The 14338-nt window shown below is 39.9% G+C and overlaps 1 protein-coding gene across 4 annotated transcripts in view; it reads right to left on the reverse strand.

The window, feature by feature from the left end:
* The window catches only part of pard3bb (par-3 family cell polarity regulator beta b), a 124847-nt gene extending 111601 nt beyond the window's left edge, over positions 1–13246 (reverse strand). For all 4 annotated transcript variants that reach the window (XR_002169741.1, XM_019882421.1, XM_019882422.1 and 1 more), the window contains exons 1-3: positions 12987–13246; positions 10935–11143; positions 3372–3473 (exon numbers count right to left, since the gene is read on the reverse strand). Coding sequence is in view for 3 of the 4 variants with exons in the window: in XM_019882421.1 (XP_019737980.1) it covers positions 3372–3473; positions 10935–11051 (219 nt within the window). In the remaining variant the exon portion in view is untranslated. The remainder of the gene's footprint in view (positions 1–3371; positions 3474–10934; positions 11144–12986) is intronic.
* Positions 13247–14338: the final 1092 nt, after the last annotated feature.

Below are 14338 nucleotides of genomic sequence, written 5' to 3' on the forward strand. Positions count from 1 at the left end.
GGCAGTGCATGAGTACATTCCAATTACTAACAAAGAATAATTGATATGATAAATCACAGTGTGCATCACCGTAGTTCAGATCCACATGTACACAATATGTGTACAAGATACAGGAAGATTAAAGTAGCTCTGAAAAAATGTCCTGATAAATGAGCCAGTGAAAATATAATTTACGAATGGGGCCATAGCCCCATCAAATATAATTCAGAATACAGCTAATAAATGATTCCAGATATTGTAGATCATCCAAGGCCCCTCTATCCTTCTTAAGAACTAACATCTAATCCACTGGTGTCAAACTCAAGGCCCGGGGGCCAAATCTGGCCCGCCACATCATTTTATGTGGCCCGGGAAAGCCAATGGAACATGTCGACTTCTACTATGATTGTGAAAATCTGGACCAAAATTTCAACTTATCCGATGTAATAAATAAGAGAGATATTATAAACATTTTCTTGTTACCAAACCCTTCATTACAGTAACTTCAACAATCGTTGAATCAACCATTATTCTTGACTTCTTGAAATGCTTTCACAGTCATAATGGACGTCCAAGGAAAAGGGTCACTTCAATGTGGCCCGCGACAAAAATGAGTTTGACGCCCCTAATTTAACCCCTTCTCCAGCCAGATACTGTATATGCCTACCGCCATGAACAAGGACCTCCAACTACAGTTGGACATCAAAATGATGAAATGGAAACACTGTCAAGAAGCATCAAATGTCAAACATGGCATCAGAGTCCCATGTAAAGAAATTAAACAGAACAGCATGGTTACTGCAAAGAACACTATTAGGTAAACACACTGAGAAACGGTACATTTCAAAGGACTGGTAGTTATTTGTAATGGAGATTATGTTGTATCATTCTATCAGTAGCTGAAGTTGGTTGATAAAAGGTTTAAAAATTGTTGTTTGCTCTTATACATATTCATAAAATGAGAACAAGGTAGTTTTAGCCTTGAAAAAGGGCTAAAAAAAGACTTGAATGCCACAACAAACGTGCACCAAAAATGTGTATAGATGTTAGCAGCCCCTACATAACATACACACTACGATTCTCTGTAAATGAAACCATTCCAAAGTGTGAAAGCAATAAGGTACACTGTTTTCTTTAATCCAAGGTCAATATTATTCCTACCGGCTGGCCACTTCACGTGGAGGGCCCGAGATGGCAAAGGTGACCAAGAAAGTGTTTGCATAGCCGTACACTGGGTGTGTGACAGAAACCTTAGAGTGTTTGTCTTTCACGTTCGTTCACTTAACTTTAGAAAGCTGACATTACACGATAGAAAAATAAACATCTCAGAATCTACTTGCTATGAGAGATGGAATCTCAACTCAGGAAAGAGTTTTTTTGTCTTTGTTTCTAGTATTCAGTAGTCATCGCTTCGGGTGGTTGACATGGACTCAAAATAGCATCAGCGGCAATGCTAGGAAATAGCAATGATGACCAAAAATTAAAGTTAACAGAAAATGCAATTTACAAGCTCGGGTATGCAACATGCAAATGAAATGCCTTCGGCCTGCATGTCGCCGGCAGCTAATATCCGTGCCTTGCATGCTTATTCCTGTTGAGCCTTGTTGTAGTTTGCCATGTGAGTATACAATTACGCAGTAATTGTGAATAACGGTGCACACGTCACCTCAGAGAGTGCTAACAAGTACCAAAGCGCCCTAGACCATAAAAAAAAAAATCACAGCGTGTAAAATCGTGTCATCTATATATCATATATAAATGAATATGGCACAGTGTGTGCACTTAACTCAGAATACATGGTAATGGAGAGATGCATTCTGTGTGTAAGCGCACACAGATATTGAGACTGCTTTTACGCTGATGTGGCCCAGTCCTACAACAGGCCAAGATATATAAGCATTGACATGCATAACCAAATGAACTGGAGAAAGCGAACATATTGGTCTAATTTACTAATATCCCAAATAGCGGGCACAAAATTGCTTGTCTGTTGTAACAGATTGTGTGTTGCTGGTGACCGTGTTGTGTGTGATTTACTAAGATTGTGATATTTTACTTAGATCTAAGTTAACTCTAAAAGATTGCGGGTGCTGTTGGTAACAGGTGTAAAAGTGGTGGGGAGCAGCCAACTTAAAAGAGGGGTTTGCGCTGAAGGTCGCTCTGATGGTTGTCTTCAGTGAGCACGTGGATGAGGACCGTATCTACGAAGAGAACTTTGAAGTTTGAAGTGTTAGTGGAAGAGGCAAACAAACATATTGTTGAGTTAGAATAATTTGCTCAATTTTGGCGAGCGCAAAATAAAACAATACTTTGTTTGACTTAAACCGCCAGTATGTGGAAAACGGGCGGAAATACTATACTGTATGTATAAATATATACTCTAATCAGATTTTCAACATGAACATCTTTCGGCATCTTTCGTCACAAATGATGATTTATCAGGAGGGTTGGAAACTACGTTAATTAACATCAAAAGAGCAAAGAACGCCACAGTGACAAAGTGCTTAGCTTTGGAAGCAATGTGTCGAGTATGAAGCAGTGTGGAAGGGCAAACTGAATCATGCTAGAGCTGGAATGTAAAACAGTGTGTCCCTTTTGGAATGTCATCTTTCAATAATAAAGGAGCTGATAGGAAATGTCCACAAAGCAAACTGAAGAGGGAGAGTTTCGGTCTGAAGCGTAGCAGAGTTCAAGGGAGTAAAGAAGAAGAAGAAAAAAAAAGATAACTTTAAGGGAAAGGCAATACGAGTGGAACTTCAGTGTGAGGGAAAACCATTATGTAAATTATAGCCTGAACTAGCACCTACTGGTGTGGGCTGACAGCTACTGTGTGGCTAAGTTTGAGTCTAGTGCATAACCCTCCTATTTTAAGCTTGTTACCTTCGCAACATCCAGTTCACTAGTGGAGTAGGAGGAAAATGCTTCCAAAAAAAAGCTTCTATAAAAGGTAATGAAAAAAGCTACAAAAATTATGAATTTTAATGAGCTCCTAGAAACCATTTCATATGAATAAATACTGAAGACGTACAGTTGGAAGCTGCAAAGTAATATAATGAAGGAACATTGTGTGATATGTATGTAACAGTAGATGCAACCTTGTTTATTACTGGAGAATGGATTATGAAATAAAAAAATACATACATACATACATAAAACAAAAAGAAAGAAAGAAAGAAAGATAGTATGTCAGTGGAGAAGCCCTTAAACCGGATCATTTGCAGAGGGTATGATATGATAAAACATCTAGGAAGAAAAGTACATACTTGTGAGAGGAAGCTTGGGCAGTATGGGTTTGGTGCTCATCAGTGAAATGTTAAGTCTTAAAAAGCTAAAGGCAAGTTCGACCATTACATTTGCATTTTGCTGCTGAGCCTATAATGTCAAGTTCTTACCTTGTCCTTGTCCTCCACAAGATCACTCAGTATATCATCAGGGTCAAGAATCCCTCCATCGCAGTATTCAACATGGTGTGTCCGAACCACGAATTCCCCTTCCTATGCAACAAAAGAGAAAACGCATGCAAGTCAAGATGCAATCTATGTATCTTGAATAGAAGTGTATACTGTATACTGAGTAAGACTCAAACATTCGGATTTCCGAGTTGAATTGTTCAGTCGTGCAATTTCATTCAATTCTCCAATACTCCAATATTTTGAGGGATCAAAACAAAAAAAAAAGTTCCACGTGAGCTTCAAGAAAAGAAGCAATACAATTGATAGAAAAAGATGACACAACCCGGTGAAAAGAAAATAACTCTTTATTGTGGAATTTTTCTTCCCTGGGATTGAACGGTGATTCATCTGAGCCTCTGACCCCAAGTCGAAAGGGATGGGCTACCTTGATAACTGGAAACACATTCCAGTTGATAAAGGTTGGAACTAGAGCTCAAATGCATAAATGGATGAAAAAAATGAAACCTCCCCCAATACTTTTAAATTATAAGTGCATTTTCAGTACTTACGATCCAACCTGGTCCGTATCCTCCACAAATAGCAGGGGACAAGTGAAAATATATGGGTTTAATTTTTTTTTTAACTTTCCTTTTCGGTTCCCAGAATGCATTGCGTAGCGCAATGCATTTAATTAATAAAGAAATAAGGACCTTAATCCTTGTCACATGTGTTTGTGTTGCGAGTAGTTTGCCGTATTTCACACATTTATCATTTATGTTGCACTGTTTTTATTATTATTCTTACTTTAAACAAAACATGACTTCAGGTTGTGTGTAAAAAAAATAAATAAAAAAAAGTCACACTCAGGTCAATTCATTACACAACTTTCCTTGCTCATCTTAGCATTGTTTGTCATAATTAAGATTTGCTTTGTTTTGAATGACAGGTCCGCAGGTTTACTGAAAATTCAAGATTAAAAACGAGGTATTTCCTCCCTCCACTCTCCTATGTTCATACTTCTCACCATTGTTTCTTCATTTGGATATTTGGCATCTTGTGCTGGACAACTACAATAGATTACCATTATTATTACCATCCTGAACTATTCACACTGCCGCCCCACTCCTTTTATCCGCAGCGTTAGGTCTGTGATTGATGACAGAGATGCTGCATTGGACAGCCGCCTACACATAGTTGGTTGTAGTTGGTTGTTAAACAACATTGTGCCACAGCACACAAGCTGGCAAATACCATGCACTCACATGCGTGCACATGAATCATGACAAACCAAAGAGCATGTATGAATCAAAATGTTACATGGTTGTATCTCATTAAATACGTGGTTTTCAGAATACTCCAGAGGCAAAGGATTTTCTGAGAGCAAGTCTCAACTATCCACATCACGACTGTAGAACAGTAGCTTTCAGGTGCCCTAATAAATACGGAACATGCCTGAAGGAAATGTTGAATTGGTGATTAACCGTCGCACAACCTATCTTTGACAAAGTGCGTCTTCTGTGAAAATCAAGGCACGGAAACAAAGGGCTACGAGGTCGGAAAAAGACACGGTAACCATTACTCACCATTGTTCACAAGACAACTCATCTTTTCATGACCCAGTGCCACATGGTGAGTTGTCATTCAGCGTTAGCTCAAACCCCAAATTTTACTATTAGATCGAGGAAGACCAATATAAAATAGACAGGTTGCTTGGGCAACAAAGTATTCCTGGAATATCTTCTTGCGGCCGCAGTGAAAAATCAGTGCATTAGATTCATACCATTACAGCCCAAAAATAAATAAATAAAATGTATTCTTGTTCCAATTCCAATTAACGATGTTCATCTTACATAGTCCAGGACCCTAACAAAGTATATGACCTCATTAATCTAATGTTAAGAACACCTGTAGATACTGTATACTGTGACATACGTAAACTAAAGTTGTAAAAGACACTTTCAGGCCACTGAAATTGGCCAACAAAGCTAAGCCAGTTAGATAAAAGCCTCTAATAGCACACAACCAGCATCTTATCTGCTGGATGACGGTAATTAAGAAGTGTGCCAACAAGCAATGAACTTCCTGGCAACTCCCCCAGAAAAACCAACTCTGCACCTTCCAGCCAATCTTTCATCTAAAGGCATATAACATTCATCATCTCTGCTGTGGAATTAATTGACTCCATTATGCTTCTGTATATATTACCACTATTTGGAATAACTTTTGCAGTTCTTCCACCACCTGTCAGGCATTCCATTTTTTTTTAAAGTTTCCTTCTAACTTTTTCAATTTATATAAGAAGAATATACTGTACGTCAGAAGTTCACTTCAGTCAGTGTACATTTTAAGGAATCCAAACCCACGCAAACACCACTGTAGTGACGACCTATTCCACCGCATTCAAATGTCCAAAAGCAAAGTTGCTTTTACAGTCCTGGAGTTAGAGTGACTAACAATGTAGCAGATTAGTAAGACAGTTAATGTCTGCCACAAGGAAGCATGTGGAGAGGGGCGGAGGGATGGTGGGGGATATTTTGGATCGAGCTTAAAAAATACTCTGAAGTATGATGAATCACAGAAGCAGATGTCATGGAAATAAACAAACAACAGGCGAGCTGTCTCGGCGACTTTTTTCGAAAGATATTTGCATAGAGCCGGGAGGGATCGGAGGATGGACAGTGCATCCACACACACAGCAACACCCTGGAAACATCAATTGAGATTAAGAAACAAACTAAAGATTATATATACAGCAAGAACATTAGTGAAAATAAGAGGAAAAAAAGAGGGACAAAACATAAGAGAGTTGATACTTTATTCCATACAGGGGGAATGGAGGGGAAAAAATACAATACCCAAGTTGAAAATGGTGAAAGCTCAACAAGGTCTGCACCACTTAAAAAGGGTCTTAAGTAAGACTGAACACTTGTTGTACAAAAACGCTGCAAAAATGTTGCCAACACAGACATGTACATGTGCTTAACAAGGCATAACATTCACCAAGGGAGGGAGAAAACTAGTACCTGAGATTTAATCAATACAAGAGACAGTGAGGCCATTAAATGCAGCTGCAGGAAAACACACCTGGAGAAATGTCCGTCTCTGGGAACATTTACAGGATGGCAAAAATGCAGCTGCTGTGGCGGAAATCCCAAAAAAAGTAACTCACAAATCAGAGTCTACACTGATCAGGCATAATAATAATATCAATTATACTGCAAGGATTTAAAAATGTATGAGAATATAAAATTACCGGTGCACCATAAATTATTAAAAACACCTCCAAGGAGAACCGCCAAGTCGTGTTCAGAAGCTCCACACATTGAAGCCTGCAGGAAATATTCAAATATTACATTCCACAAGAGTGTCATGCTGCTTTTACTTTCATCAGAAGTCATTTACGGGACAGCCAGATCAAGTTCAAGCTGAACCACTAACAGCATTTTGATTGCAAAGCTCAACTTATGATGGCAACCCAGGATCTAATACATTACAGTCCACATCTCGTTGTTTTAGTGCGGGGTTGGTGTTTACTTTACCACAAATGCTATTTCGACAAATGGTGTTGTGCTGTTGACAGGTTTTGTTCACGGTTAGCACATTTGTTCAATGGCGCAGCTGCCTGAGCTTCTGGCCATGGACTTTCCTCAGCTTCAAGCTGCCAAAGCGGCTTAAAAATTACACTTCGAGTCATGTTGGGGGAGCCAGGGAGCAAAAACAACTGTTATTATTCACTACTTAGTGCTATTTTTAAGTTCACACATCAAAACAGGTCGTAAAGTTTAACGTTTGACCAATAATTCTGTCAAAATATAGTGGCAAGCGAAAGCCACAAGGCATTTGGATAAGTGCAGATACCCCTACAAAGTATGAATCGAGTTTTAGCACCATTGTTGTTTTTGTTGTTTTTTCAGGGTAGGGTTCTACTTCCTGTTTGTGGGCCATTTTCACTAGCTTGATAGGACTCATCCATTATTGAGAAGCTTTCTGTGAACACGGGACTTTGGAATTGGATCTTCCATGACCGGTGTTGTGCATTTTAGTTTGATCTGCTTGCGCTGTTTGACACGAGGGAGTACTGTGTGAGGATACTGTATACATATGTCGCTGCATTTGAATCTCACAGCCCTGTGTTTGTTGAGGAAAAAGGCCTAGTGTCGCATGAGAGGATTTCTGTTTATGTCGTCGGTCATTCGAGAGAATGAAATCCATACGTAAGATAGCACCGTTGATTCCATCGGAACTAGTTTGTTTCTATTAAAACTCGCATCAAAACAGGAATTAAGAACATTCTGAAATAATACATGGAGGAAAAAAGGGCAACTAATTGATGAATTCCATCCATCCATCCATTTTCCGATCCGCTTTATCCTCACAAGGGTTGCGGGGCATGATTGGAGCCTATCCCAGCTGTGTCACAGGCCACACAGAGACGAACAACCATCCGCGCTCAGACCCACAACGAGGGACAATTTAGAATGTTCAGTCAGCCTGCCATGCATGTTTTTGGAATGTGGGAGGAAACTGGAGTACCCGGAGAAACCCACACAAGCACGGGGAGAACATGCACACAGAAAGGCCGGAGCCGGGATCGAACCCACGACCTCTGCACTGTGACGTCGATGCACTAACCACTCGACCACCGGCCCGCCACTAATTGACTTGACTACAAATTAAGCCCATAGTCAAATTAAGTGAAATGCCCATCCATATTAGGACCTAATCATAAATGTGCTTATCATCTCTAATTAGACGTAGCACACTGTTATCTTACCAACTCGTATTTAAGGACGAATCAGAGTTCAAATGAGGGGGGCGGGGAGTGGTGGGGGGGGGGGGCAACCATTGAGGCTATATAGAAATTGAAGGGTACACTAGAGAAAAAGAAAGGATGATAAATAGTATGACGGGGCAAAACACATGGGAGCACTGGGTATAGAGGGTTGATATATAGATAGGTGAAAAGACATGACGAGGCTAAAACAGAGGGGAAGAGATTAAACACACTGTGTGGACATCTCACTACTGAGTCCTACTGAGGCCATGCAGCCGTACGTCCGCCTTTGCTGTGCTGTTTAAATACCAGCCGGTATTTAGGAGTTCACTGAGGAGATTTGGTTATCTGATGGGAGGAGCAGGATTGCTGCCCCGAGAGTACCACAGGGAATCAACAAAAGGAATCACGGGAGGGAGACATTTGCATTTTACACCGACTAACAACTTAAGCGGAAACGAGTCATGCAGCCTCCTGTCTGGCACATCGCAATTCAAATCAGATATGCGTTCAATTTTTCATGCGGCAATTACGGAGAGCTGGACCTCTGTGGCTTTGGCGGAGACTTTCCGATGTGGAAATCATAGAGTCCTTTTACAATATTAAAAATGACAACGATGTTAATAATTGTATGGCTTCAGAAGGTGGGAGGGGGCTGTGGACGCTCAATATTCGAAAGTTATGTTGCTTCATAAAAAAAAAAAGCTACTTTCATCAGCCTTCCTGTTGTTCATAAACATTGTTATTATTATAAAACTGACAATAAATGTGATGGCTGAAATGTGATTCCAACCAAATGGACCTCTCGTTGTAGTCTTTGAAATCAATAAACATTGAGTTTGAAATAGCCTCGGGCCAATGAAAAATGTCTTGTATATGCTTGTTAGGAATCTATTTGTGTATGCCACACATATTGTCAGGTATGGGGAATAAAAAATGTCATTTGCAGTTATTTAGTCATGACCTCATTCACTGCCGGCCATCTTCAAATAAGAGTTCCAATATGGCCAGATGTTTATTGAACATTTTTTGTCTTTCAAGGCTAACTATTTTGTTCTGTGGTAATATACTGTAAGCACTGAATTTGTTTTCTACCTTATTTCAATCTTTAGTAATCAGCAGTAGACCAAGGGTTGGTTCTATCAAAATCAACGGTTACTGACCACAAAGCGGAAAAAACACACTTTTGGGGAAAACAAATTGAACGCTGACTTTGACGCTAATATTTCCACTTTACCGTTCCTCATTCACTCCATCTTTTCTCACGATGGCAATCAACACTTTATATTAGCTACCACAACATACAGTACTGTTCATACTATCTACATACATACATTGTTCAAGTGTGAGGTGCCTAAACTTGTCCGACTTCGATTGTGTTGGAATTTGTCTGCCTCATGGTTGACATTACAAGCCGAGATCCCGCCCCCCACCCCCACTCCCCTAATCTTAGTCCTCCACCCAAGGCTTTGCTGATCTCAATTCCAAAGCAATGCAACACCACCATCTACAGGGTTTCAACTGTTTCCCTACCTGAATTTCACAGACAAGCTGGACAAGGCCCTCTTACCCGTTGAAAAACATAACTGACGAATACATAGATGCTGGTGGTAGTCAACGGTTGGATTCCAGATGATATGAAAAAAAAATTGGGATTCAGAGTCAGCAATAACAATCCCAATGAAAGTGTATTGCTCGTAATTGCTCCTGCAATATTATTTTTGCAGCTGTACTAGTTGACAACTGGAGACATATGAGTGCAGGAGACACATCAGGTGAGTGACCTAACATAGTCCATCCTATCTCCTACAATACACATTACTGCAAGACACTAAAGTGACTCATTCATCTCTGCTGTCATAAAAAATCTTTTTGGACATAGTTCATCCCATTCGCCACAAGCATGTACAATAGCTCACCGCTGTGTTATGGGTCAGTCAAGCCAGGTAGAATGTCCAAGGAGACCACAGACTAAATGCATGCAACACATATTTTTGTAATTTAATCATTCCTCATTGAGATTCAAAACATTTTTACTTTGCTGTTTGCACACAGGCACTGTCACTTCACTTTATATATGTAAATTTCAGGATGAATAGATTTTAAGAGTGCGGCTTTAACACAATTATATCCCACGCTGGTCTAACAAAGTCAGTTGTTCTGTTCGTCTTTTTAATCAAATGACAACCTGTGAGATTTCATTGCTTTGACATGTAAAAACAAGAAAGTGAAGTAACACATGCAACCAGATGCCGTAAACGGAAGTTATTGTGAATAATGCAGAGGAACTCACGCCAATTACATCAGCAAATGAAGTTATTGATTTATAGTCCTGTACTAAAAGTATTACTTTATTTTCATTAAAGGCATCAAAAGTTTATTTGAAAAATACTTTAGAGGGAAGTTCCGGGAATACTTTGCATGTAGTGTCGAGTGTCACACTTCCCTGTCACTTATAAAGTGAATTTGGCCACAGTGGAACATTTCATGTTTTTAAAAACAATTATAATAATCCAATACTTTTGATGACTGTTTAGAGAAAAAGAGAATCTCGAATTCACCACCTCAAGAAACTAAATCAGTCAAACCGATATTTGGTATAGAAATTAAAGATTCTAAGAAGCATTTTTCTATGTGTGTAATGAATAAGTCTTTCACTTTTTAATTGAAATACTGAAATAATAAATGAAGAGTTGCAGTCACATTTGAAGGGATTTATTTAGAACAGTTGCTAAATCTCATGACCATGCTTAAAATGATACAGCGAGCAAGTTCCAAGTTGACAGTACCTTTTCGAGCAGTTTTCTGTATCTCAGGGTGGCTTGTTCGATGAGATCCCTCACAGTCCATCCCTCTTTACAAGGAACCACCACACCCATCTGTCCAAATGTCACCGTCACTTTCATTGTGGGACTCTTCCCTGAGGTTTTAGGTGATGGCAGGAGAGCTGTGTCGTAGTGGATAAAACTGCAGAGTGGTCGAACAGAACACTGGAAGCCTGGGGGAAGCAAGCACACAGTGAGTGGAAGAAAATGTCAGTGAGTCGTGGTGTACATGGAACCATAAATGCTGAGCAAAATGACCTGAGCTAATGAGAGTTGGCACGTCACAATACTTCTGACAAACACTGTGTCTGATGTTTAAAATGGGGAACCATGACTTTTAAAGCCACAGGTTAAACAGCATCAAATATAATACGGGGGATGTAAAAGGTTTACACAACTTGTTCAAATGATTACTGATGTACAAAAACGATCCAAAATAAATCAAATGTTTTTCCATCATATAGTGACCTATAACCTAACTGCACAATTCGATTGACATTCTTGAGGGGAGTAAAAATTACTAACTGAAAAGTGGTGCAGCGTTTCAAGATTTTCTCTGCTTTAACTTGCGTGCAAAAATTCAAAATACGAGCGCTGCGTGGGGGCAGTGAACTCAACTCACTTCACAACAAGCAGCAGTTGGAAGACAAACAATTCTCCAAAAAGAGGCTTCAAGCCATTAACTGCCCCTCTGGGGTGAAGTTTACAGTCAAACTAAACTTTAAACAAAGACTTGTACAGTATTTGAGACAAACGTATAAACGGCTTTAAGTCTGCTAGCTTAATGCTAAGACTGTACAAAATGGGAAAACGCCATGGATGGACTACCAAAAATCATCAGTGCTGCATGACCCCTTGAGCTACAGATATTATAACACAAAAGGTGCAGTGACACATGTAGACATCCATCCATCAATTTTCCAATCCGCTTTATCCTCCCAAGGGTTGTGGGGGGTGCTGGAGCCTATCCCAGCTGTCTTCAGGCAGTAGGCGGGAGACATCCTGAACTGGTTGTCAGACAATCACAGGGCACACAGAGACGAACAACCATCCGCATTCACATTCACACCTAGGGACAATTTTGAGTGATCAATCAGCCTGCCATGCATGTTTTTGGAATGTGGGAGGAAACCGGAGTACCCGGGGAAAACCCACGCAGGCCCGGGGAGAACATGCAAACTCCACACAGGAAGGCCAGAGCCGGGATCGAATCCATGACCTCTGCACTGTGAGTTCAACACACTAACCACTGGACCGCCTTCACCTGTAGACAGATACTGTAAAATAACAATACTAACAAGCATGTATTTTGTCTGTGACGAAATAAAATTATGGCAGCACACCTCAATTGAAACGTGTCAGCAACTGCTTTAGTTATTTATATTCTATACAGTACATAATAGAATGGTATATTATAACAAAATATTGTGCACCAAACATATCTTTCGAAATTATGGCCAAAAAGCTCAAAATTTGATTCTTCAGCCCATAAAGTATTTTCTGTCATGTGATTAATATAATTTTTGTATTCTCAAGTCATCTTTCAAAAGCAAAATGGGTGCCATGGCTCAAGAAAGTTTAGCAAACATCGTTGCACTGTACTGCACTCTTTATTCTCTATGGGTCACTTTTTTAACCTTCACATCTTTATTGGTGGCAGACGATTGCGTCTCAGTGACTTTTTGTACCGTTTGACTTTAAGTGCAGGTTATTTTTGTGACATTTCACAGCACAATATTGTCCAATGTTCTCTGAAGTTGCCTTGGCAGATGTTGGTATCATCTGCTGTCACTTAGCTAAATATATTAGCTTCGTAAGGTGGAAACTAGCAGCGCTAACGTAACAAGCCCAGCAAGGCAGCATTCCGTTACAAGCGCAACATGTATATGCGTAACTGCTGGTCTCCCCGTGAACTAGTCGAAAGAAACGTGTTAGAAATGTGGAGTTTCGCATCATTTCAAAACATTCCCATCCGATTTCAGCAGCCCGACTCCCGAGCTAGCTCACGTTAGCTACCTTAGCTGAACTTTGTAGGAAAACGTGCAGTCGCTCAGGCATCATTCCACAAGTTTTGCCCCCCCTCTGCTCATGTTTCCTTTCTCCAAGCCCTCGGTGACGTCCACTTCATCGCTCAGCGTCACTTGATTGCGCGTCGTTTTCACATCGAATGAACTGGAAGCGACGCGTAATGGACAGGTAAAGACTTTGGGGAAAGTTTTGGGGATTCCTTCCCAAGTGTCGCTCCTGCTGGCCAGTTCCTGACCAGCGCTTCCACAGCAGGCTGCCTGCTACTTTCTTAAAGAGACAGTACACAAATGCGCCAGCATGTTATTTTCATTGTTTGATAGGGTGGCCCCCAGCACGCCCGCGACCCTCGTGAGGGTCTGATAACGGACTCTTGATTGAGAAATTCGGTAACATTTTCGAAAGTTTGTTTCTATTCCACCAAAATAATAAGGTCGACTAGTAGCTGTGTCATGCAAACCTTGCAACCTGTTCCAAAATAACCAACCATTAATCATCGCATACTGTCACCTCAAACACATCAAACCACTGAAGCCAATCAAAATATTCTATTTTGCATAACATCATACACAATTTGATGGCTCTTCAAAGATGAAACCCCTCCTTGCGAGGCGGAGCCCGCCTTTGTAATTAGCAACTCAAATGTATGCATGTGTATGTCTGCTGCTAATTGATTTGGACTAGGTTTAGTTTCTGGGTCATTGAATTCCATTGCTTCTAATGAACCACAGGGGAGAAGGCCTGCGATACACGCACGCATAATTTACCTCTTTCTTTGGTTAAAATTAGGAAATTATGTCTACACTTGAATAATGATTCTAGATATGAATATTTGGAAATATTTTAATGAACTGAAGAAAGTTTCTCTGTGTACAGTGTTCTTGTTTATTTTTCAAATTTCTTTCATACATTATAATGAGCATCAATTTCAGTTGCAAACCCTATATTGTTTTATTATTTATGTCCTATACTAAAACGTATTTGATTTGAGCCCATTGGTTCACCAGCGACATTTTACACCAGAGTAAGTGTCCAATAGAACAGAAAAAGATATTTGACCGACAGTGCTTATATTTGAATTAAAACATGAACTCAGAGAATAAAAGCAAGGATTTCCCTATTTCTTTTGGAGTAAAAGTGAATATGGATGAAAAATTCAAATACTGTAGTGTCTCGTCATTAGCGACTTTGTTTCTTCTACCTTATCGTTTGCGCTTGAATTCATTCAGAAATCTCATGAGATTGATGCCTCTATAAGCTTTTTTGCCTTACATTTGGTATGTTTTTCAGGACATACATAATTCTGTATGCATTCAAACCTAGTGCAACTAAATGGTCAGTCA

This window comes from Hippocampus comes, unplaced genomic scaffold (assembly GCF_001891065.2).
Source record: "Hippocampus comes isolate QL1 unplaced genomic scaffold, H_comes_QL1_v1.1 scaffold111, whole genome shotgun sequence".
Taxonomy (NCBI): Eukaryota; Metazoa; Chordata; class Actinopteri; order Syngnathiformes; family Syngnathidae; genus Hippocampus; species Hippocampus comes.